This window comes from Oryza brachyantha, chromosome 4, assembly GCF_000231095.2.
Source record: "Oryza brachyantha chromosome 4, ObraRS2, whole genome shotgun sequence".
In the NCBI taxonomy this organism is placed as follows: domain Eukaryota; kingdom Viridiplantae; phylum Streptophyta; class Magnoliopsida; order Poales; family Poaceae; genus Oryza; species Oryza brachyantha.
This window is the reverse complement of record NC_023166.2, coordinates 20,102,258-20,123,769: the sequence shown is the minus strand read 5'-3', so window position 1 is coordinate 20,123,769 and position 21,512 is coordinate 20,102,258. Positions and strand designations below refer to the sequence as shown.

The 21,512-nt window shown below is 41.0% G+C and overlaps 2 protein-coding genes across 2 annotated transcripts; one reads left to right on the top strand and one right to left on the bottom strand.

Moving 5' to 3' along the window:
* The first annotated feature begins 6,549 nt into the window (after positions 1–6,549).
* LOC102716864 (peroxidase 16-like) lies at positions 6,550–11,120 on the top strand. Its single transcript, XM_006652879.3, has 4 exons — positions 6,550–6,832; positions 6,907–7,104; positions 7,945–8,110; positions 10,443–11,120. The coding sequence occupies exons 1-4, from the start codon at positions 6,587–6,589 to the stop codon at positions 10,847–10,849; spliced, it is 1,017 nt and encodes a 338-aa protein (XP_006652942.2). The 5' UTR covers positions 6,550–6,586; the 3' UTR covers positions 10,850–11,120.
* Positions 11,121–15,633: 4,513 nt separating this feature from the next.
* Positions 15,634–19,916, bottom strand: LOC102716589 (squamosa promoter-binding-like protein 8). The gene is made up of 3 exons (XM_006652878.3): positions 18,821–19,916; positions 16,594–16,751; positions 15,634–16,410 (listed from the first exon to the last, which is right to left on the bottom strand). Exons 1-3 carry the CDS (start codon positions 19,513–19,515, stop codon positions 15,998–16,000), a joined length of 1,266 nt encoding a protein of 421 aa, XP_006652941.1. The 5' UTR covers positions 19,516–19,916; the 3' UTR covers positions 15,634–15,997.
* Positions 19,917–21,512: the final 1,596 nt, after the last annotated feature.

Sequence of the window (21,512 nt, the reverse complement as noted above, 5' to 3'; positions counted from 1 at the left end):
AAAATATTTATTCAAAAAACAAATCGTGTCAAAAACTTAGCAATACCTTGGGTTAAAAATATTTGTTATTTAGGACTTGGTCTAACTTCTACACCCTCGTCTTCTCGTACTTATAAGTGGTTTTGCATCATGATAATCACGATGGCTTCTCTGTCGGCTTGGTTAATCCTGCTTATAAGCCCATTTAAATTAACAACATTAAACTAGACGTTGATTTTAGGTTTGTATATTTTTTAATTATCGCTAAGAACACGTATACATAAGCTTTATTTATAAATTATTTTTATTTGTAAATATTTCATTTGTTTTTCTAATCATTCCCTAAAATTCTAACAGTTAATTTTATGTTATAATAAATTTATAAAACCTAATAAGTTACGAAATATTTTCCGATGACCTCCTTGGTGATCAGTACTAAACATCTTTGTTCTTTTGGTGAGCATTATGTATGCATCGTTTTTATTATTATTTAGGTGTTTTTTCTTGGTAAACAGTATCTCACGCATCCTTTTTTTTTCCTTCGAATCCTGATGGTTCACTTGAATGCATAAGCCTCATACTGCTTGCCCTAAGATCTCATTATTGCCTTGCTAGTGTTATCAATTTTTAATGTGTAAACAAGATTAGCGTCAAAGCTACCAAAGTTTTTTTACACCACTGGATAAATTTCTCAACGCTAAAGGATAAGACACTAAGACGTTTTATTTCAGCGTAATCTTTAATGACGCCGATGTCACGGTTTATTGTTGAGACAAGTTTTTGGCGTGGTTCATTATTATAGTAAATTTAGAAAATGCTCGAATTGTCAATTTTTTTATTACTGGATGGTGTAATCCAAATTAAGGGCCCATTAGATGTAACTCACCTATCGCAAATTCGGTGACCTTGCCCCAAGACATTTTCGGTCATTGAGTCACTGACACATGTCACGTTAGTAACTTAATATCACTGATAATGTTACGGGACAATGTCACCGAATCCGAGTCCGCGTAGGTTGTTAGTACAATTTGCTAGTATACCTAGTGAGGGGCTTGTTTGTAAATATTAGGAACAGTACCAAATGGATGTAACAACCCAAATGAGGGGCTTCTTTGCACATCCGTGTCGTAATACTTTTATGCAAACCCGTCATTGTCAAAGTTCGTAGTCAGCCCTGGTGTGTTCTTTCATTAAATAAAACGTAATATCAAATATTAAACATTTTTAATAACTTTTATTATATAAACAATGGAATTAACTATTACAAGTTAAAAGTTTAGCAATACGGAAGCAGACTACGCTCCACCGAATCGCTCTATGCGACTACGCCTCTTTGCGCCACCGAATCCGTAAAAAAGAACACTTAAAAATCATTGAAGGAAAAAATGTTCAACAAACTATTGTGAATTTAAGGGGCTGATGATTGCCTAAAAAGATTAGAGATCTTTCACTCCCAATAAAACTTTTATATACATGTTATTTATGATCTAAAACAAAAACTGAAAAATAAACTATGATGAGCAAAACTCAAAATTAACTTTAAATTTAGATTTTAGTATTTAAATTTTGGCTTATAAGCATAAACGAAAAGATGAGGTTAATACGCTCGTCGTTATTATGGATACTACTGAACCGAGAAGTATATATAAAATATATACACTGATTTATAAATAAAAATATTCAAAGCAAAAAAATCCTACATCATGGTACATATGGAGTAATATCATTTTTAAAAAGATCCTCATGAGTTAAAATATCAGGCTATCCATAGTCATATCCACTGGAAAAATTCTTAAATCAAATAGAGATGATGCTTGGGTTCCCAATGGCTTATTTCCTGAATTTCTCTTGTTCAGATGGCCACTTCCAATTGATCCATATAACTGAATGCATGGTCTAGCTGTATGCCTATTGTATCCATCGTGTACATGTGCATGGTGCTAATATTTCCCCCGTGATTGAAGGGAAATCTTTTCTGCCATCTTTTAAGGCAACATGGGAACCGGCTCGCCGAAATTGACAGGATTTTGTCCGTGATTGAAGGACCGGCAGGACATACCTTAGCCAGTTTCAAGCTCCCAATTAGGGCATTCCTAATCCAATGACTAGCATGGTGTCCATAACATTTGTCATTTAGAATAAAAGATGATGTGACAAGTGAATAAATGAGGAAAGAGAATGAAACCATGTTTTGCATGAGATATGGTTTCTACACAACATTCAAGATATATCATGTGAGATAAGTAGCATTAAATTGAAGTATGGAATAGTGGTGTTTGCATTGAAAGAGTAGTGTCTAGTACTAGTTTCTTAATGATATGAAGTTAATAGAAACTATATCTAGTGTTATGGGTTGGGAATGCCAAAGAGATGGTTTAGCTAGCCGTAGTGCAAGACATGGTTAGTTATTCCGGTACTGTCTCACACTTCAAGGACTGAATTATCTGAAGAAAATTGTAGCCAGTTCTGTAAATCTTACAGCGACAGAGAGGGGATGAATTGCAACTTCAGTGAGGAAAAAGATTGAGAGTTTCTCAAAGTCTCAAAAGCTTGTCTTTTCATTTCTTTTTTCCTATAAACCAAAATTTAAATTTTTAACATTTTATTTAGAGTTGATTTTGTGTTTTTATCATAGTTTATTTTTTAGTCTTTGATTTTAAATCGCTAAGTACATGTATATAAAAATTTGATTCACAAATTATTTTTGCTTATAAATATATCGTTTAACTCTTTCAGATAAAAATGCAAAAGACCAGTGCCTCAAACAGTTATGTGGATCGAGCGGAGCTTAAATAATTGAGTCCGCTAGTGATCAAATGTTTGAAAATTTTAATTCTATAAATTAAATCCGGTCAATACCGTTAGATGATAATCTAAAGACATGCACGCAAACTCAAAAATCACATACACGTCTTCTCTCAGTCCCATACATTGCGCATGTGTTTGACAGAAGAAAAAAAAATTAAATGTTTGATTAATAAAAAAATGTAAATAATTTGGCAATATAGGAAACGTTACCGAGAGAGAGGATATGGATGGAACAGTATTCTAACACAAGACATGGATACCAGCTAGCTGCTGCAAGAGGCGAGCTGAATCCCGCAGAAATGTCCAGAATCCCTCGTATTCTGCCTGGTGAGATAAACAAGGCATATGTTTTTGCTTTTCCTCACGATAGATCCAGGGGAGCAGCAGACTGCAGATGCACCCCTTCAAGGCGCTAGAAAACAACACGCCCCAATGCAGAGTTAAGTGAGTGTGCACTGTGCAGGGAGTCCAGAGAAGGTCTTAGATAGCATTAATCTACACTGTCAAGTTGCTTCCATTGTCAATAACATAGTGTTAATTAGCAGTAACTTTTTTGCTTCTCCATTCTCCAATGTTTTTGAGTACATCATCCCACTGATCCATCCACCCCATTTCTGAATTCCCCCAAGAAAACAACTCCCTGCACCACTTGGGTTGCATGTTGGTCTTCTGAAACACTTTCTCAGATGTGGATTTGTTTTCTGCACCCAATGTATGGGTCGAAGATGTATTTAGTATAGGTCTTTGTATGCACTAGCATGTTTAGCTAGTGTGAACTGTTGTGGAGTACTTCCATAGCCATTTCCTGAGGTCCATGGAGGCCTCTGAATGTTGGTTGCTCTTTCAGATAAACTGGTGTCTAATACTGGTTCATCTGAACATACATGTGGCTCTAATGAAACCCGTCCCCAGTAATGGCTAATTACTGTCTGTCATCATTCCAAGGATGTTCTCAATCTCATCGCAACTTACGGAGGAAACAATGGCTGCACATTAGTCCATCGTCCATCGATGAACAGACCGGGCGGGCAGCACAAGTGCACTGCAGCTGCTGCAACAAGTTGGTCACAGCCGAAAACGATGCTGGAGTGTCGCTTACTGCACACACACACAGCAGCAGCAGCAGCATAGGGGGATAGATAGTAGGCAGGGGGAGGAGATGGGCGTGTTTCTGTGCGTCATGTCCGTGAATCTTGTGGTTTTGTCCGGGGGCGCGCCTTGGGTAGCGGACACAGGGAAACGGGGGCGTTGCTGGCTGCCATGGATGGGGGTGGAGGTGGAGGTGGAGGTGGCTGGACGCAACGAGACCATGTGAGAGGGCTTTGGATGGTAGCGACACTCTGAATATGCGTGCAAGCGGAGGGGGAGAGGATTCCAGCGTCTGGCCATACTGTGGAATCGGTGCATGCACGCGATCTGTTTTCCTCGCTACCTATCGTATAGTCCTCGCCGCTTGGGTAATGTATACACCTGTAGGGTGCTATCTCTACAGTAGAGAGGTACATGTGCCATGACGGTATTCTGATAAGCGGCTGCTTGGTAGCCCGTTTCTGAAAATCTGGAAAAGTTCCTAGACCCAGCTTCTTCAGCTTTATTTTTTAGAATCTGTAACTACATATTCTCAGAAGCTGTGGACTATTTGGGACAGCTTCTGGCAGAAGTAGCTTTTGAGGAAAAATTGTATCTAAAAGAAGCTCTCCAAACAGGCCTTTGTACTGCTCTCCGCTCCCCTTTGAATCAAATAATTAAGATTTGCTCCGGTCCTTAAGGTAACCGGTATCTCATGATACTAAATTGTTTTGATCTAGCTGAGTAAGATGAGCATTGTTAGATCCAACGATCAGAAACAATTTGGTATAATGCAGACTTTGAAGAAAATTTAGCAGGGCCCTAATCTTTACAAAATCGTGGGGAGAAAAAAACGTATGAATAAAATGCCGCACGTTAAATTTCTATAGGACAGCAAACTTAAAAACTATTGCTTGATTGTCACATACCAAAAACACAGGAATTCAAGACACAGGAAAGCCAAAACATACAGGTGACCTATTGCTTATTTTCCCTAAAAACCTTCTATAACAGCTCATTCCATAGGAATTTTAAAGGAATTAGGTCGAGTTTGGCTGTTGGGTCATTAACACACACAAAAGACGTAGCAATGACTAGTATATGATTCAATAATTAATATCTATAAAAACTTAAAAGATAGATTGATATAATTTTAAAGTAAAAATATCTTATAATTTTTTGCAAATGAATAAAATGTTTACTCGTTCGCGAAGCGTATACCGGTAAGACGAGAGAATATTGATTCAGAATAAAGGGGTAAAGAACATGACCGTAGTAAAAATCAATCATTTGATTCAAAGAACATCATGGGATTATTTTGTATGGATAACAAATACTTTATGATTTCTATGGATTTTCTTTGTTTTAAAGGGGTCTCATTGGAGTAAATCTCTTTCATCGAGGTGTTGAAATAATCATTTATGTATTCTCCCGTATTTTACAATCATTTATTTTATAGTACATGCCTATAAAAACACATTATTTTTATTATCTCTCCCTTCTTTTAGTCCTATGTTTTAAAATGAGTTCTCTGAGTAAGAGTATTTCCAACAGCTCGTTTTAATTTGACCATATATTTAAATGATCATCTAAAATAAATTCTCTCTATTTATATCAGTCATCACTCTAGGATGAAATATCTTCTGGAACAATACCACCATCACATACTCTATTTTTAATTTTTTGGATGGAGTATTTGTTGAATAATCTAAGGTCCCGATAGTTAAGTTGTGGTACATCAAAGCGTAAAACCCTGTTATTCGTTGAAGATCGGGTAAGATTTTTCGCTGTGCCGAAAACGAAATAACCCATTAATACACAATTAATTAGTTAAGGACTCTTTCTGGGTTTTTATATTTTACATCATTAACGGTTAGATCGATGTTTCACCGTTAGTTTTACTCATTTTTTACAAATATGTAAAATTATAATACATGTTTAAAGCGACTCTAATGCTAAAATCAAATTGAAATAAAATAATCAATAGTTATGTAAATATTTTAAATAAGACGAATAATCAAACTCAAAACGTTAAATAAGAAAAAGTGGAGGCGTATTTGAAAAATTTTCAAGAAATTTTTAAAAAAATTAGTTATCATCAAAAAATATTATAAACTTACTCCATCCATCGAAAAAAATCTAACTTTTCGGTTTTTTATCGAGCATTTGACCATCCGTCTTATTTGAAAAATTTTCAAGAAATTTTTTTAAAAAATAGTTATCATCTAATAAAAATTAAATTATTAATCGTAAATTTTTTAATAAAAAGAAGAGTGGGACAGATGGAGTATGTATTTTAGAAAATTAATTTGAAAAACGTACTCACAAATAAGAACTGTGCATAAAAGTAGCAAATGCACACGGACCAGTGACCCCAATCGAGCTAGGTTACGCCAGCTGAGTCAGCCTCGCAGCAAGGCTGAGCAGAGCCTGCGCAAAAAAGCGCGGTAGAAAAAAAATATTTCGAGTTCATCGAAAGCCGGAAAAGGGAAAAAGATATTCCGTCCCATCTGCGCAGAGATCGTAACCACTTCCCATGATTCTATCTCGATTCCCGCCGTAATGTTTCCGGTACCACGCTTTCTCCTCCTCTCCATCTCCACCTCAAGCTCGAGCTAAAGACAAGAACCACCCCCAGCTAGCTATATATGCACCCCCAAGCTCCCCTCCAGTCCGTCCTTGTGGTGGCCGTGGTGTAGTGTGTCACTGAGCTGAGCTAGTTTGTTCGGCGATGGCCATGGCGCGCGGCGGCGGCTCGTGGTGGATGCTCGCTCGAGCGGCGGCCGTGGTGGTGGTTGTGGTTGTGGTTGTGGGCGTCGTGGATGGCGCCGGGGCGCAGCTGCGGCAGAACTACTACGCGAGCTCGTGCCCCAACGCGGAGTCCACCGTGCGGTCCGTCATCTCGCAGCACCTGCAGCAGAGCTTCGCCGTCGGCCCAGGCACCCTCCGCCTCTTCTTCCACGACTGCTTCGTCCGGGTGCGTACGTCAAGCCTAAAGCTGGCGTTTTGGTGTATTTGGGCAATATCCATTAATTAATCTCGTCTCTGCAGGGGTGTGACGCGTCGGTGATGCTGATGGCGCCGAACGGTGACGACGAGAGCCACAGCGGCGCGGACGCGACGCTGTCGCCGGACGCGGTGGAGGCGATCAACAAGGCGAAGGCGGCGGTCGAGGCGCTCCCCGGGTGCGCCGGCAAGGTGTCCTGCGCCGACATCCTCGCCATGGCCGCACGCGACGTCGTCTCCCTGGTTAGAAGCACTGCCGATTCTTCTTCTTGTTCAACACAAATGCAACCGTAGCGTACGTAGTGCGGGCACGCCATTGTCAGTCAGTCTCACGAGCTCACGACGCATGGTCCATGTCTCCGGCGGCTCTCGGCGCTGCACGTCTCCACGGCGTGCGGTGGCAGTGTGCTAGCTGTTCTGGTTTGGTTCAGCTGGGTTCCCTCCTCTATCCAAAGAAAGAAGAGAAAGGGAAAAGCGGGTTACGGAGACATGTGAGCCGTGTCGGCCTCGCCATCGCTGCCGGCGCGGCGCGAGTCTGCGGCGCGCGCGGTCATCGTGCTCGATCGAGCAGGGTGACTGGTGTCTTCTCTTCTTCTCTGTCTGGACCCTAGCTAGTGCTATCTTTTGAGATGGCAAAAGCTTGCAGCGTGCCAGCCCAGCGACGCTTTCTGCGCCATGGATTTCTGCGAAAGCGACGTCTCGTAGGAGTAGCAATATAGCCTCGCCCCGTCTGGGTTACTACTACTACAGTAGCCAGTACTACTACTTCTCCGCAACTGTTCGCTGCCATGTCTGTAACCGCTGGTGCTGCCCGTCCGTGACGCCTGCCATGGCCACGGCCAAACAGTCTCGTCGTGGGCGCTGCCAGTGCCAGAGAGGCCCAGAGCGAGAAGAGTGTCTTGCAAAACGCGCATCGTTCTCGCACACAGAACCTCCATAATCTCAACGGCGTGACGATTGCCATTGATGAGCTGACACTTATTAGTGCATTGGATTGCAATTTGAGGTGGAAGAACAGTGTAAATTTGACTGCAGATTTACTGAGACACGCATCATTTTTTCTTCAATTTGTGGTGTTGTTAGACCGGCGGGCCGAGCTACTCCGTGGAGCTGGGACGGCTGGACGGCAAGACATTCAACAGGGCCATCGTGAAGCACGTCCTCCCCGGCCCAGGCTTCAATCTGGATCAGCTCAACTCCCTTTTCGCCAGCAACGGCTTAACGCAGACCGACATGATCGCTCTTTCAGGTAACCATGCACGCATGCTTTTATTTCATTTCTTCCTCCCTGTCTTCCAAAAGATTCATCCACATGAACAATCTTCTAGTACTACATTCTTGATACTAGCACTAGACGTTATGAAAAGCATCAGTTTCCACGGTTACTGCAGCAGTGAGTGGGCACGCACTATTTTCTGAACGTTGAGGACTTGAGCCGACTGACAATAGCCACAGAAATTATTAGTAACAGTTTCCTCGTTAGGGTTGCAGCTTTATTATTATTATTACTAGTACTAAGTGGCATTAGTAGTAGGTTTGATCGCAGTACAAGCATCTTTCTTCGTGGTCTCTGCCGTTCACGTGAGTGACATATCCTCTGTTTGCAACAGAAGACAAAAGCACTTCACTGTTTTCTACTGGCTTCATCTGTTCTTTTCGTTTTCGAAAAGAGGCAACATTTGTTTTGGTTGATTACAATGCAAAGTGGACAAAAGAATACACAAGCGTGTAGTACGAGTAGTACTTGCTTTGCAGAGAATTATTCCACATTAAGATGTTAAAAAGACCGGCAGAAAGTGATGAAAAATATATGGCACTTTGTAGTTTGCACAGTAACACAACCCGTTTTTCTTTCAAAGATAAAGACATAGGTGCAGTAATACATTGGAGATCTGGATTTTTAAAGAATTTCCTGCTCTCTTTTTTCTGACATTTTTTTAGGGTTCTTTATGTTTGTTTAATCTTTGATACCCTGTTGGGACAATGGAAGAATAAACAAGTATCAGTTATAGTACATGAGAACAGAGGACATTTTGTCTGAATGTTTTTGGTCGTGTCATACCACAAGCTTATTATTAGTTAAACAATCTTTGTGCTTAGATTTGGACACTACAAGAGGCCCTACCCCTATGACAAAATCGAAACCACCACAGCCACTAGCCGCGGCAACTTTTGACCGGACCAGTCCATCCTGACTATGCATAGGCCTAATACAGTAAAAAGCTACAAAAACAACTGTACAGGCAGGCAGGACCAAACAAACAATCTGGCCCAAACGAGGAAAATTGATTCTAATCACTCATCACTCAAATGGACATGAGCAAATCTCAGAAAACTATCGCATCGGTGCAACTTTAGCATTTCAGAAAATACAAATATACATAATCGTTTTGTTGCAAAGTTTGTTTGTCTAACTCACATGTAACACTTTAGTCTCAACATATAATTATTTTTATATTATTTAACTGAGATTAAGGTTGAGAATAAAACACAAGAATTCTCCCTAATAAACAAGGAATGAATGATTATGTGAGGCTAGGTGGGGGATAAAATACAAACAATTTGAATGAAAGTAATTGATAAGATAAATAGGACTGTAAATAATATTTGGTACATGATTTAAATTCTAGAAATATTTATATTTTGGAATGGAGTGAGTAATAAGTCAAGTTGGTCCCACATGTTAAACACACAATAAGAGATAAAATTGTTTTATGATAAAATGATTCACTACCGTTGTACTTTTATGAAACATCTAAAAAGCTGTAGCAAAGTGATAATTCTACCAAGAAAGTTATAGCTTTGGGAAACTTAGTCAGTGAACATCTTATCGTCTATGCGTGTCACCAAGTAGTTATTAAAACTAAAATAAAAATAATCAATAAGATGGATTAGTATATGATATATCACTAAAAATATGCTTTTAAATTTGACATCTGCTATAAGTTATAACAAAAAATAATAACTTAAATTCTAATTATGACATGCATATTTACAACAATATTTGTTTCTTTTGTGATTTACAAAAGTCAAATTCAATCTTTCATGTTTGTATATCGATATATATCACATTTTCACGGTTATTTTTGATAAGGAACAAGGGGAATATGCTCTTGACAGCCTGAAAAAGCTCTAACCAATCAGTCTGATTTTTACTGCCACCCCCTTGCTTCTGCTTATAAGCTAAAATTTAAATTTTTAACTTTAAATTTATATTGATTTTGAGATTTTCTTATTATAGTTTATTTTTCAGGCTTGACTTTTATATCACTAAAAATACATATAATGGTTTGATTCATAAATTATTTATCGAGTTACTCCCTCCGTTTTATAATGTAAGACTTTTTAGCCTTGTTTATGGATACAAACGAATCTAAACATGTATATAAATTATATACACTCATCAATTGATGAATTTAAACAAAAATATAAAGTCTTACGATATGAAACGGAGGGAGTATCCGCAAATCTTGGCCCGGTCGGTTGAATCTGAAAAGCTTAAGCCGACGAGGGAAAAACAAAAAAAATAAAGAACGGGTGACTCAAATTTGTTGTCCACCATGGGTGGGACGCATATGCAGGGGCGCACACGATCGGGGTGACGCACTGCGACAAGTTCGTGCGGCGGATCTACACGTTCAAGCAGCGGCCGTCGTTGAACCCGCCGATGAACCTGGAGTTCCTGCGGTCGATGCGGCGGGTGTGCCCCATCAACTACGGCCCCACGGCCTTCGCCATGCTCGACGTCTCCACGCCGCGCGCCTTCGACAACGCCTACTTCAACAACCTCCGCTACAACAAGGGCCTCCTCGCCTCCGACCAGGTCCTCTTCACCGACCGCCGCTCCCGCCCCACCGTCAACCTCTTCGCCGCCAACTCCTCCGCCTTCTTCGACGCCTTCGTCGCCGCCATGGCCAAGCTCGGCCGCATCGACGTCAAGACCGGCTCCGACGGCGAGGTCCGCCGCGTCTGCACCGCCGTCAACTGATCAATCATCTGCTGCGTGCCCGCCATTCTTGCCTAGCTAAGCTTCTTTGCATGGGTTAATTAGGGTGGTGAAATAGAAGAGACGTGCTACGATTGATTAATTCCAGCGCAGCAGTTGCAGGAGTTTTTTTTTCTTTTCTTATGTTCTTGCTGTTGTTTATATGTTCTTGTGGTTGGGATTTTGTAGCTGATTCTTTGAGCTGTGCGAGCGAGATCGATGGAACGGAACGGGTCATAGAATGATGCCTTTTCTTATGTGTTCGTTGTGTTCTTGCTTCCTCTCCATTGTAACCGATGGAGATGGATTATTCTGTTCTGCGAGATGTTGGAATTGGATGGAACGGTAGCAGACGAGGGAGGGTTATTTATTCGACGCGAAATAATTAAATTTTTTATTAACTATAAAAAGTTATAAGATAGATTAATATGATTTTAAAGAAACTTTCATATAAAAAGTTCTTATAAAATATATATCATTTTAGTATTTTGAAAAGCGTACGAGCAAGAAGAAAAAAAAAAAGAGAGTCGAACGCTGCCGAGGACTGTCAGCAAGCTATGCAACAAGAGTAGATACAGATTTGGTGCGGCGGCGAGTCCAAACATGTCACATGCGAACAGTTCGAGAACATGCCATGTCCATGGGGTTGGGTTGGGTAACATGAGGTGTCAGATACATTCACCGCACCTGGCACAAAATCCACACGCTCGCGTCCCCAGCCTATGGGCCGTGAAGGTTTCTCTCTCCAATAACCTTCTTGGGCCCCCACGTAAAGCCCACTCACTAGCTTCTTCCAGCAACAAACGGCCCAGCAAACAGGCTTGTTACTCTATCCGTTTCGCAATATAAGTTTTTCTAGCGTCGCCTAGATTCATATGGATGCTAATCAATCTAGATACATATATAAAATATATACCTTCATTAATAAATGAATTTAGACAAGACTAAAAAGACTTACAATATGAAACGGAGGTAGTAATAAATAATGACCATGTCTTGTCTCAGCCTCTCAAATAGAATAATACTCCCTCCGTTTCATAATGTAAGACTTTATAGCATTTTCTAGATTTATATGAATGCTAATAAATCTAGACATCTATATGAATTATACATATTCATCAATTGATGAATTTATGCCATGCTAAAAAGTCTTGCAATATAAAACGAATACGGTAGAAAACATATGAAACAGAGTATCAGGAGAGGTGAAAGCAAGCAAACAAATGAATGAATGGATGATGAAAACGTGTGTGAGGAGGGTTAGTAAAGAACCCTAATTAATCACCGACGTACGTACGTACGAGTGTACGTACCTCCACGGATTATACGGCGGCGAGCTCCTTCGATCGATCGATTCATCCGCACCCCACGCAACGTATGTAATGTACCTACTGCTCCACGCTTCATCGAAAACAAACAGGATCCAGGGCCCGTTCGGATCTGAGCTTGAGCTGATACACCATGTGTCTGTATACAGGATCCCGTTTACTGATTTGCTAAACGGAGTGTTTTATAAAATTATTAATATAGTTTTTCTAGAAAAATTAAAGAGACATATCGTCCAATCCTATAATAATATTAATTAATTAATTAATTAATAATAGACTTATGTCTTGCCGCCTTCCACGCACCGCAGAAAATTTCCGCTTCGAATGGGCCTATAATAATTATCTAATTCATTGTTTATTATTATTATTATTATTAATGGTGTGATTTTCATATATATATATATATAAGTTTTTTAAAAATAAATTAATATTTTTAAAATTTATGATAATTTATACTTAATAATCTCGCATGATATTGTCGACGAGCTCTGCCAAACACCCGCATTAATTCGATCGAACAAGTTGTCTTGGCTTTGTATCATTCCATTCCCCAACAAACATGCATGCACATCTGCCGATCGATCTCATGCATGTACGGCCGTCGACTTTCTTTCTTTCTTTCACAAACAAAAACAGTGACATATATATAGGGCGAACTAATATTGGATCCCGTAGCTAATTAAGCTACATTAATTATGCATATGAACATATATGTGCCAGCTAGCTAGCTAGCTGCATGTGTACGTACCCAAACAGCTGCAGGTTGGGAGGCCTCTTTCTGTGAAACATATCGCGTGACAATTACCGACAAGGCAGCACCCAACATGTCCTTCAAGTAAGTATACATAGATAGCTTCAGATCGAGGCTAAACCAAACCCTAGCCTATATATCTTCATCGATCCATCCATCTCACATGAGCAGCTAGCACACACACTACTGCATATCATGATCAGTATATATCTAAGCATGCAGAAACTGCAAACGCAAGGCACGTACGTACCTACCTGCACGTACAATTAACTGCAACACCACGTACGTTAGCTAGCTAGGTCATGTAATTAATGGTGCCAAATGAATCTCTCTACTACTACTCCTCTACCAGAATATAAGGTACTACTAGATGTATACTACATAATGGTCTCTTATTACTATCTGCCATTCATTCATGCATGCATGCCTAGCTAGCAAATTAAGCTATTGTTGCAGTTTCATAAATGAGGCTAATGCAAGCTTGATGTATCATCATGGATCGATGCATTAAGCCTCCATCCATGGGGGGTTAGTAGCTGTGTGCATGCATAAGTCAACTTTCAACAACCGGGTGCCGTAACCTAATTAGCTCTCCCATCCTTTGTAATTCCACGATTAGGTTGATGAACCCAAAACAAAGTAAATAATATATAGGTTCTACCTTCTGCCCACACGGCCAAGATGCACGTACTATTGGTTATTTTCATCTTAGCTTGGTAAGTACACCATTGTGTTTGATAAATTGCTCCACTGGAAAAATATCGACGTAACTAATTTATTTTGTACATTTATACTTTGTTACACAATTAATGGTTTAACTATATATCCTCTCTCACATCAGGAACGTACATTTATGTATTTCGTTAATTACCTGGAACAACGGAATATAATTACATACATATGACAAATACAAGGACCAACATTTCCCTTCCCAAACTAATTATTATTTATATACTCTGTTTTGATGAAATGGTTGCATGTAAATAATTAATAATGCTGAAACGGATGCCGTACATATATGTTAATTAATGGGGTTATCTTTTCTCTTTTTAAGGAAAAAACCAAACAACAAATTTACAAAAGAAAAATAATTTGTAAAGAAAACTTTTATATAGATGTTCTTACTTCAGATAAAAATTTAAAATTTGGTTTACAAGGAAAACCCGAGAAGATAGAGGTGTAAATTAATAGCAACGAGAGCAAAGAATATGCAGTACCAGATGCGCTATGTAGCTGACGCTACCTCATGAGTCATGATGCGTCAATGATCAAGTTTTAATATCTAAATTGCAGTACCAGGTCTATCGTTAGTTTACATATATTTATCATCATAAATAGTAGCTATGGATGACGTCAAAGTGCGCATTGCACATATGCATATGTACGCTAGATAAATCTCCATCTATACATATATGAACCTCAACAGAGGATAATTAATTTGCTAGTTAATTATATGCATGATATCAAGACAAATTAATCCTGATCAAAGAGTTTAAGCTGTTTTCATCTAGTGATGTAAAACACAATTTAGATATTGGAAAAAAGTATTTCCCTTAAAACTCATGTGCAATTTATAAGGAAACATTAATCATTAATTGTTGCTGCTAGCTTCAAGATACTGAAATATCTAAAGTTTCCAGGCAGAACTAGAGTATATTTTAGGACACAATTTTGTCCTCACTGCAAGCAAGTGCAATGAGATCCAGTTTCCCTTAGAAATGAGGGAACTTAATTAAGCTGATGGATTAATTTGGTGTAAATTTAACATGATCGTTTTATTAATTATTTGCTGATATATGATCATTCACAATATATGTTGATCATAACGTAATTATGCACAGCCGCCCAGATCTGCATAAAGATGGCTTCATAGTGTATAGAGATGACCCTAATAATCTTGTAGTCTTGATACGCTCCCATGCTACACATCAAATATAGGACAAAAATAAAAAACAAATTGCACACCTATGGAACAATTTGTGATGAATTATAAAATTTAGGGCCATGAGATTATATTGTTATGTCATGATTGCCCGCTACTGATCAAATATATATGCACCCCGTTCATGTATTCAGCTAAGTTCAGTGAATGATTTTGATAGTGTAATTATAACACATATATTAGATAATAGTCATAAATAATTTTCTGAATGTATATTTGACCTTCTTTGCCATATTATATCCATAGGGCCTAATGTATATCCAGTGGGCTACGAGGGGTGGGATTGAGAAAATGAGGTGGAAAAAAAATGGAAGGCTAGGATTAAAAATTACCTCCTGATGAGTGGGAAATTACCCATTTCCCATTATCCAAACAAGGCCTAATCTCTTTTGTTTTTTGTTATCGCAGCGCCTCATATATCCGTATGCCTCGACGTGCACCCTACAATTATTAACATTATATGGATATAAAAGAGAACTTTGTATGGATCATCTTGGCTATAATGGACAATGCGATTATGTTATGAAAGATAAAATCGTGTCTATGTAAAAATAGCAATACAAATGTGTGTGTGTGAAAACCTTACAAAGTTGATAATTCATCAAGTATATTACAAAATAGGTTTACCGAATTGTATACATGTTAGAGTGATGTTTACTTCAATTGTATAAGAAATGCATTTTTATTTTGCAAATAAATGCAAAAGCTATAGTAATACTACTCCATACAACTATATACTCAAAGCACTATAATCTAACCATGTGCATTTGCACGAAAAATTCAGGTAGTTATGTAGATATCCGTACAACTTTCATGTGGTGCATCTTCCTAGATGAAATTAATTAATTAACCAACACACATGTCTATAGCCTCAGCCGGTGCACACCAAACTAAGACTAAATTTGATGTACCAGCCATTTAGCCAGCTTCTCCAACGAGGAAAACTGCCAGTACACATGACAATAATGCATAAGCTATCATTATTATATCCAAATTACAGTGATTAATAAAGACAAGATGAAAAGAGAGATGTCCGGACGTACACACACGTACGAGGGAGAGAGAGAGAGGGAGGGAGCTAGAGAGAGATAGGGAGAGATGATTGAGATAAATATTAATTAATAATTATACTAGTGATCGAAGTCGAGATCAAACATCGCCTGTCCAAGCTGAAGGATGTTGCTGTGTTGGTGGTGCTGATGGAACGCTAAGCTTGGCTCCTGCACTTGAGCTATATTTGATGTGTTGTCAGTGCTCGACACAGCTCCTTGGCTCTGAGGGAACAAGCATGAGCCGGACGACGACGAAGGAAAAGGGAAGCCATGCTGCTGGCCGCCATGGTGGCTCTGCTGGTGAAGCCCATGGTGTGCTTGCTGCTGCTGCTGCTGCATCGATGCCTTGCCTTTGGGATCTACTGCTTCTTTCACCACCTCTCCAAGATCCATGGCTTGATCTTGATCCTTGGACATGTGTGCGCTCCCCAGTAGCTGTGCCTCGAAGCCGTCTCCAATGCCTGCGTTCTTGCTGCTGCTAGTTCCTGCTTCTGTTAATTATGAAGGAAATGTTCTTGAGATCAATTGGCTAATTGTCAAACTAAGCAGCCATTCATATACGCATGCATCGATCATATCTTAGGTTATAATATGCATGTATTTTAAGGGTATAGTTGCTTTGCTGAAAGAAAATACTGAATAAAGTGAGAGAGAGAGAGAGAGAGATCACGCACTGTCTTTAGTAGCTGCCGATTTATTCGCCTGCGCCCTTCTCTTTTCAGCAGAATGCTCGCCGTCGGACGGCTTCGACTTCCTCCGCCGGCGATTGTGGTCGGCGAGGCGCTTCCTGCAGCTCTTCTTGGCGTCGTCGAACTCATCAAGAAGATGGAATCTGAATGAACAAGTCAGAGAGGAAAAAAAAGTTAACATCCAGAAATGTGATGCATAGATGCATGTATGAAGAGTTGACGAGACGAACAATACACATGAAATACTACGGTACAACAACGAAGGCCGGACATTGAAAGATGAAAGCAGTACGTCTACGATAGAGAATTAGCCTGCTGCATGCTGCTGCAAATATATTTCCTACATAGCGTTGCATATTAGCGAAGACAAAATGACAGGTTGCTCAGGCCAGATCAAACTTCGTCAGTTCAGAACTGGTGAAAAGAACATTCTGGGGACCAACACATATAGCTAATGATGATCCCGATCGAACACGAGATAGAAGCATATACATCTAAACTGTTCCATCCCAGAGACAGCTTGGAGTTTTGCAGCTGACTCATATGGAGTGTCTCACATATGGTGTGCCATACTGCAAAGAGTTCCTGTTTTCCCTTAAATGCATTGCTGAGCTTAACACGTGCATGCTTAGGAGACATCGATCGAAGGTATATATGTAGTTTCTTCAGTTTCTCAATCCAATCGGAGCCGTTCATCGATCTCATATCGCTGATGAGGTAAATTACTGTTAATTAATTACTTGCTATGCTAGTTGCTGCTTGCTAGCCACACAATATTATTCTCAGGGGTAAAGAATGAGATCAGAGAGAGAAAGAGAACACGTTGCTTGGAATTGCAACTTGTGCTGGTACGTACATATGTACGTGAGCGAGCTGTACAAAGTCTTGCGATACTTGGGAAGAAAGTCGCCTTGTTGCTGACTTTGAGAGGCCAGAATACATGTACAGACGGCTCGCACTGTTGGAAGTAACCACTCAAATTACACATGCCAAGGAAAGAGAAGTCAAGAAAAATAAATGGGAAGGGCTAGTGTGTCAAGGAACAATAACCAAAGGAGGAGAAAACCAGCAACTCTATCTAGGACAAGATCAATATGTATCTGTACATATGGTTATTTCCAAGTCCCAACATGTGATAGGTATAGTCCAGAGGATTAAGTTCTAGCATATACACTGGAATTCAATCTTTTGAAACGCAAGAAAGGAAAAAGGAAAAAATATTTTCTTTTGCAAAATCTGAAAAACAACGAAAACGAGATATATGTCATATGGATATTTAGTTCATCACCTGGCCGATAAAACCTACACCATGGATGATGCATTCCTTTTTTGTTTCTGTTTTGCAAGGCGAATGAATGAATGTTTGTCTGCACTCATAACAGCGATAATTCACATTATATTTTGTGGTTGAATTGATTAATAACAGATTATCTTAGCATATACTGTAGGCAATCTAAAATCTCCTCGCCTTAGCTAATTGAGAAGTCGGCATGATAATAGCTTGCTAAGTGCATATATCTATCCATGAGGGGCTGAAATGTCTTAGAAAAGATCATTAGCGAATCAGATGTGTTTCACTCACCGAGAACAATTAGCAATTTCAGCTCTAGATGTTAAACATGAGATAATTATCTAGGAGCATGTATAATTATTTTCAAGAAGTGTAAGGGCGCAATTAGGAAATCTGGGCAAATGTAGAGCAAGCATTGAACTGCTTATGGACTGGTGAAGCATGGAACTGGGGAATAAACTCAAAAGAAAAAAGAAGCCAAATTAAGAAGATAGTACCACACATCCAATTAAAGTTCAAAGCAGCAATTGCCATCTTCAATTTCATCAGACTGTTCCAACTAACGTAATTACTAGAGGGCAAACAGTCGAGAAATCATGAGCTGAAAGTTATTTTACTTCTTATGTGAAAAAGCTTAAATTCCTAGTTTAGGATACTAATTTTTTCACCCTAGCTTGCTTCGATCTCAATAGTGAGCAGAATGGAACTTCCAGATCAGTTAATTAATGCAACTCTCGATCTGATCCTACAAATCATACTCTCCAATCAAATTAAACACGCCGCAACAAGATGTGTTCCTCATTAATTAAGCCAATGGATCGGACATGCAAGCAAATTAAATCCGGGCCGGCAGCCTCTTCTGGAAAAATCGATGAACAGTGGGGGTGGTGATCGAATTGGGTATGCAAAAAACACACTGACCTGCTGCACTGCTGGCAGAACCTCTGGTGCAGGCCGCCGGCGGTGACGACGACCGGCGCCTTGGAGTGGTGCTCGCACACCTTGTGGCGGCGGTGGTAGCGCTTGGCGCTGGAGAGGTCGGCCTTGCAGCCCTCCGCCTGGCACCGCGGCGGGTGGTGGCCGTAGGTGTAGCCGCCTCGCGGCGGGAAGTAGGTCCGGTAGCCGAGGTTGAGGCCCAGCTGCGTGGCGGCGAAGCTGGCCATGTTCTCCTCCGCCGAGCTGACGAGGGTGGGGAAGTAGTACTCCGGCGCGGCCTGCGTCGGCTGCTGGTAGTACGACTGGAAGGTGCTCCCTGCCGCCGCCGTGAAGTGGCTGTAGGGGTTGCCGCCACCGGCGCCGGCGAGGTAGTGCGAGGTAGGGTAGAACTGGAGGATGTCATGGGGGGATGCGTGGGCGATGGTGGCGTGGTGCGCGGCGGCGGCGGCGTTGGAAGGGGGAAGCAGAGCTAGGGAGCTTGGCTCCAGGTTGTATCCGAGGTGCTGCTGCTCCCTCTGGATGCCGCCGCCGCCACCGCCGCCGCTGTCCTGGTCCATGATTGGGAGAAGCGCCGGCGGCGGCGGCGGGGTGGCGCTGTGGTGGTGGGGGTGGTGGTGAGGCGCTGCCGCGTAGCCGAACTCATCGCAGGAGCTCGCGGCAGCGGATGGTACGTTCATCATCTTCGCTGCCCCCTCTCCTCCTCCTCCTTTATCTCCCTCGCTCTCTCTCGGTGGCCGGAAGGCGCAGTCGCACACACACGGAAAGGGATTAGGAATGGAAGAGAGGACGCGGCAAGGACACCATCGTCTCCCTCGATCGAGCTAGACACTACCACTCTTTATATGGCGGGAGGAGAGACAGATCGATCGATCGAGCTCGTCAGCTAGCCATGGTTCATCTAGGGTTCCAGGTAGGAGGATCATATGAGCAGCAGGTTGCCGCCTAGCTATATCTAGCAGCAGCCTGTCTCCCTCCCTCCCTCTCTCTCTCTATCTCTCGCTGATGCTAGGGCCAGCACCAAACCAAATTAACCAGCAGAAATCGATCGATCGAGAGAGAGAGAGAGAAGGAGAGAGAGAAGCAGGGCTGGGGTTGGGCTGGCCTGGAGCTATCTTAATTGGAGTTGGTGAGTGGTGAAAGCAGCACGCAGCTGCTCCTGCTCCTGCTCCTGCTGCCGCTTTATGCTTGGCCACCGTTTTTCCATCGCTTGCATCCGTATATTTAGGCGCGAGCGTAGTGGTTGCCGTTTCAACGCGAGGTACGACACTGTAGCATGTGTTCGCCTTGAACGAGACGATCGATATATGATCGTCGACGACGAACGCATCACGATGATCATCTCAAAACTAAACCCCAATTAACCATGTCGATCGACCTCTCCATCCACGCATTGCTGGCGATTACTTGCATCATATCATCGTCATCATCATCATCGTCGTCGTCGTTGCACCAGATGGACTAACTCGCACACATGTGGGGGAAGCGAAGCGAGGATGGAAGCTTGAATTGGTGTACGTACATGGCGCTTGCGCCGATGGAGGTACGCTCCGTGACGCCGGCCGGCCGGCCGGCCCGGACGGTCCCCATTCATGAGATGTGATCTCATGGACAGGGTACGTACAGGACGGAGGACCTCATCAGCTACTAGTAGCTCTACTCTACTAGCTCCATGGCAGCAGCAGCTGCCTCCATCGGAGTGAGGTGTCATCGATCATCACCGGCTCGATCTCTCTCGTTTCAACAAAGCGTCATTAATTTTTGATCGATGATATGATCCATCCAGATCAGCGACTGCTTCTACTGTATTTTGCGTAATGAGGTGGACGCGTACGTACATTAATTCGTACTGCTACCCGTTTCATGGTTTGCTGATCATCTCTCTCGCTCGCTACGGCTAGAGCGTAATTCCTTTTTACAGATGGGTGTACTGCAATTAAGGTGCATGTGTGTGTGGCTGGCTAGCTGTAAATATTAATTAATTAGTTGATCGATCGATGAGAGTAGTAGTAGTGTATCGTGTCATTATTTGGGGGGCAATTAATCGAAAGTTTGCGCGTCAAGGCACTTGCAAACATTTAGTGCTGGCAAAATTGCTTAGGCGTGCAGCCTTCACATGCTTGCTAGCTAGCTAGTCGACCTCTGTTATAATTGACTCGCCTGGTCAATTGAATTTAAGCCCCCAATTATATTCAGATCAAAGTTGGAAAAAACATATATTATTTTCTAGAGTTTTTTACAGTTTTCTTTTTTCGACTGAGAGCCTCCACAAAGGAGCATAAAAGCCTCATCTAATTATTGTGTCATCCTGTCGGATTAACATTTATATCCTTTGTGATTATATTTTTAATAAATTTCTATTTTTCTTTTTAGAAACATCAATATAGTAAATGGGGAAAATATTTAAACTGAGATAATTTTGTAATACACAACAATGGAGAAGCCCAAAGGTGGGTTCATAAATCAATCGATACATCTTGAGTCAAATCTTAATGCCTACAATGGTATGGTTTTATAAATAGAATCTAGCTAGTGATGTTAGAAATGTACCATTAATTTGCTTCTATATTTATTGAGCGTGTGCTAAGACAGTGCACTTGTGAGTGTGTGTATATATATGCGGTGTGGTGTGGTGTGCTCGTATGTATTTCTGTTTTTATCCCCCAAAATCGTAAAATAA